The sequence below is a fragment of the Sycon ciliatum genome, chromosome 10, assembly GCF_964019385.1.
Source record: "Sycon ciliatum chromosome 10, ocSycCili1.1, whole genome shotgun sequence".
In the NCBI taxonomy this organism is placed as follows: Eukaryota; Metazoa; Porifera; class Calcarea; order Leucosolenida; family Sycettidae; genus Sycon; species Sycon ciliatum.
Window position 1 is genome coordinate 25,733,792 of NC_088652.1, and position 4,463 is coordinate 25,738,254.

A 4,463-nucleotide genomic window follows, 5' to 3' on the forward strand; every position below is an offset into this window, starting at 1 on the left:
CTGCTCAATGAAATCCAGTCACGTCGTTTAAGTATACGCTGGGCATTGCGCATCTCTAAGACCTGCGAACACTGGCCCGTGAAATTGTGCAAGGCGCAAACTTGACTCACGCAACCGGATTTCATTGAGCAATACTGTACTTCTGATCTCTGTGAAGTAGGAAGCAACCCCATGCTTAAATCATAAGTATCTAGCCTCGCTATTCCATCTATTTGCTCTTGTAGCAGCCCGGACTGCTCACCAACCTAGGCAAGTGTCTCTAATTCCCGCTCCGTTTTAACTCATTTCATGTCCTTCTACAGTGCTGGAAACTGAAATCCGACCCCTTAGCGGTGGGCTCACATCGCAACGACCCAACCCAGGATTGTAACACTACGAAATAGAGACTGCTAGAATGTGAATCGCTCAGGCCTGAAATCCGACTCAGCACTGTAGCTAGATTTGCTTTCCATCCATTCATTGCATCTTCCTGATTGTCCATGGGCCATCATGGAATTCATCACAAATCTACTTTGGATAGTGGAGTTAGGGAGAGGGAAGACGAGGGAGGGGGGGGGGGGTATGGTTCAGACCCGACGGAACCGGTCCGGTTGGTCAGGCCATGGTCGGATCAACTTTTAGATCACCAACGTGTGTTTACTGTGAGGAGATCACACGTATACCCACTATTATCATACAACTGTATGAAAGGCTAGGATACCAGGGTATGAAAGGCTAGGGTACCAGGGTATGGCTAGACCAATCAAAAACTGCTTCCACCGGTCCTGTGGTTACTTGATCAAGTTTGGTCTGCCACTTCCCAACATAAGTTTTGTTCATCCTTCCTGGCCGGCCTCTTTGTGCAATGTATGAGTGTCACGGCAAGACTTGTGTTATTATTGTTATTGTCAGCCTTTTCGCGTTGACATCGCCAAGCAAGCTTGGCTAGTCTTCGCTTAGGCCGAATGGAATGAAGAATGAGGAATGAGCGGGGTCAATGAGGTGCTAAGACTTGTGTTGTTGAGTTGGCTAAAAAACATCTACACGACGGCCGAGTTCATGGCAATTCCATCTGATCCACATGTTCTCTGTTTATTTTCGTGGATCTAGATCATGACGACGCTGTCTCTACAATCGAAGCAGAAAGTGTCAATCGGGCAGCCCGGCAGCAACCGTCCAGCCACATCACGTCGAGCACCCACCCGTAAGCCGTCCACCTACTCGCTTCTCAGTACTGCCAGCCACTCCAGCCAGTAGAAAGAGCTATTCGTGACAGATCAGTTTATTCGGAGACAAGAATGCGATAATTCTCAGAAGAAGGACACGTGTCAGGCTCTTCAAGAATATCTTCAGTTTCTCTAGTATACATTCAAGCCTTATCGTCACGTGATCTACAGGCAAAATCAAATGAACAAGGCCAATGGACAATTTCTGACAGACTCAAGACATCTATAAACAAACAGACTCAATATTCTGTTATTGACAGTACGAACTATGATCTTTGAAGGCTCTCTCAGCAACCTATTACATGTGCGGGCATGGTCTTCAGTTTTGCTGTCGCTCACGCCGATGGCAACTCTATGGCCAGCTGCTTTAAAAGTCACTACCATCACGATCATAACATCTTTTATGTTCACAGTGCTCTGACAAATCGTGAAGAAGATATTGCAAGCTGGATTCCCCCGCGAATGAATGTGAGTGCTTTTCTGCTTTGCCGACGGACTGGAGCAATGGTAATTTCTTCTGCGCTAGCTACATGTCTTCTTAGCATTAACGCATGCACAGGCACATGCACTCACACGTGGGCGTGCGCACGCACACACACACACACCCTACGTATACACACACGCGCAAATGTCCGTCGCTTCAATTTGAATGTTAATCACCAAGTTTAAAAATGATGCAATAAATCAAACCCCCTCAATTTTATCAAGTTTCCAGATTATTTAGACATTATGGTCTCTGCTTTTATACGCGTTCTGCTCCAATATATTCACCATATGATTACTTCCCTGCCAAAGTTCCCAATATGTAGTAAGGACTATGAAAGGTGTATTTAAAAATGGCAATTTGCAAAAATCGTTCTCCTCTGACTGTGAAGATAAGTACAGTAGGCACCGGCGGATTCTGCCGGCAGAAAAATTGGCAAAATTCGGTACATTTCTGGTAAGTTTCATGCATGTTCGGTATGTGGATAAAGAAATGGAGCAGAATTCGAGGAATTGTCCGCCATAAGGTTTGTATGGTTCTGCCAATTTCACTGCTTTTCGAGCCGATCCTGCCACTTTTTCGAGCAGAATCCGCCGGTGCCTAAAGTACAGTAATCGGGTACAACATTACTTTACGTTTACATCTTTCCCTCAAATCAGTGAACACTACTATACATTATTGTTTCGATAGCAGCTGTGGCACAATGTAATTGTTCGAAGAGTGCTCACAACTTCACATCTCTGATGCGGCCATTCCTTTCGTGATGTCATAGATGATGTCACCACCATGGTGGTATGCAGCATAACGTATTTTGCTAATCGCTTTTAAACAATGCATTTGCTGTTCTTCCTCTCGATTGCTCAGATACTCAGAGCGGTATCATCCGAGCACGGATCCATCTTGATCTACAATTTAGCTGTCAATTGTATGACCATTGTCTGACCATCGGTGATATTATTATCAGCATAATCAAAAACTGTCTTCTGAGTGAGTGATTTGGTGTGCGTGTCTGTGTCTGTGTCACAGTGTGTGTGTGTGTGTTGGGTGGTGGTGGGGTGAGAAGTTCACACATGACACACGCACCCGGAAATGCATGTCTACACATCAGGTTGAGCTCCATGATTATTATTTTGGTCTTGCTTTGGGAGGGGGGGGGGGGGGTCGTGGCAATGGACGGTTTTTGCCAGTACGACGGTCATGTACATTATACTGTATTCACTTCGTCTAGCCAAGCGGCCATGTTGCATTGTTGGGGTGTGCGCGACGCCTTCTTCGCACACAAGGGTAGCCCGCTGTCGCGCGCTGCAGCTGAGCCATGCTGAGTGAGGGCTCATTAGCCATGGTTAGCATTTTACCGTTCACGCTATTTTCGACGGTCGGCCTGCACCGTTTTTTGTGTGTATAGACATGGCATTTTACAGTTCACGCGCTAGATCCAACGGGACTCGTACCCCAAACCCAAAATATCGTCGGTTTGGTACCGTTTCGACGATAGAAAGCTCTTTTTAGCGGGAGAACGAAACGGTAAGATTCCAACTAGGGTTACCTCACACGTCTATCGTTGCGTCAGGAGTCAGGACTCAGAAGCCGAACTGCTTAAAAACACATCAAAAACAGTAGACTCCACGCCGACCGTCGAAAATAGCGTGAACGGTAAAATGCTAACCATGGCTATTGTCTTACTGCGTGCACCACCAGGGCAGAGGTGAGGAAGTAAGTAATTAGTTTATGAAAAATGTGTCATAGTATGGCTGCTTCACACCTTTATCTGGAGCGCGAAGCAAGCGATAAACTCATCATGGAGCTCATGCAAAGAAACAGCTCTCTACAACCGAATGGAGCGCCATTCTCATTTTCAGCAACCAGCGGACAGTTTGACTCAGGAAATCGGCTTTTACGACTCCCTCAACCTGGTTTGAGTTTTATCTCTCTGACATCTACAATAGATAGCTGTCCACCCTCCTACTCAAGTGGCAGTATCACGGTACGTTCTGAAACTCGTTCGCTGATGACCACGCAGTGTTACAGTATGTTCATCAAGAGTAATTTTCGCTTCCTGTGTGTGCCCCACAGGTGTTCTGTGCGTCGTGTATGCACACATGGGCCCGCTGTGCATGCTGTCATGTCAGCCAGACACGTGGTTCGTGTGCCGTCGTCATGTGGAAGCGCTGCAGCACCGGCCGGACATTGCTTGCTCGTTCAGTGGTTTGTCGAATCTACAACGGCCGATACTGCGATAGTGCGCGCAGTTCAGCAGCAGCAGCAGCAAGAAAGAACCTTTGTTGGTGCTCGTTCTAACTATTGTGTTTTGTAGGACACGGCCTTCCTGTTCGTGTGCGAATGCACGGATGCTGTATACATGTACCAAGTGAACGCTAACAGTGCCGCCGCACACAGCTACTATCGTCCACGCCATGAAGTGTCCCGCCACGCTCCACCGAACAGGCTCAAGCGGCACTCTCGATCTCTCGTCCACACCATGTAGACCACCAGTACCACCGTCGTTCTCATCTCGGCTACTACGCTGCGCAATGCAATGCTGCTATCTGCTTGTACAATCATGTACTTTGTAGCTTGGAGTTGGACTCAGGCCGTCGGGCTCATGACCAGCAAGCATCCCGAGCCCCGGTTGACTACGCTCAAACTCAAACTCAAAGGTGCAAGACACGGTTTGCACTTACTTTCAAGTGAGCATACGCCGACTCGGGAGAGAGTTTCGTCCGTCCAGGGCATAATTTTTGTAGTGTCACGCCTGTGTAATACCGTTTACGACT

At 47.4% G+C, this 4,463-nt stretch overlaps 1 protein-coding gene across 2 annotated transcripts in view; it reads left to right on the forward strand.

The window, feature by feature from the left end:
* The window catches only part of LOC135825636 (uncharacterized), a 28,596-nt gene extending 25,937 nt beyond the window's left edge, over nucleotides 1-2,659 (forward strand). For both annotated transcript variants that reach the window (XM_065338249.1, XM_065338250.1), the window contains one exon: nucleotides 1,090-2,659. In XM_065338249.1, coding sequence (XP_065194321.1) covers nucleotides 1,090-1,236 — 147 coding nt within the window. In that variant the 3' untranslated portion in view covers nucleotides 1,237-2,659. The remainder of the gene's footprint in view (nucleotides 1-1,089) is intronic.
* The last annotated feature ends 1,804 nt before the right edge of the window (nucleotides 2,660-4,463 follow it).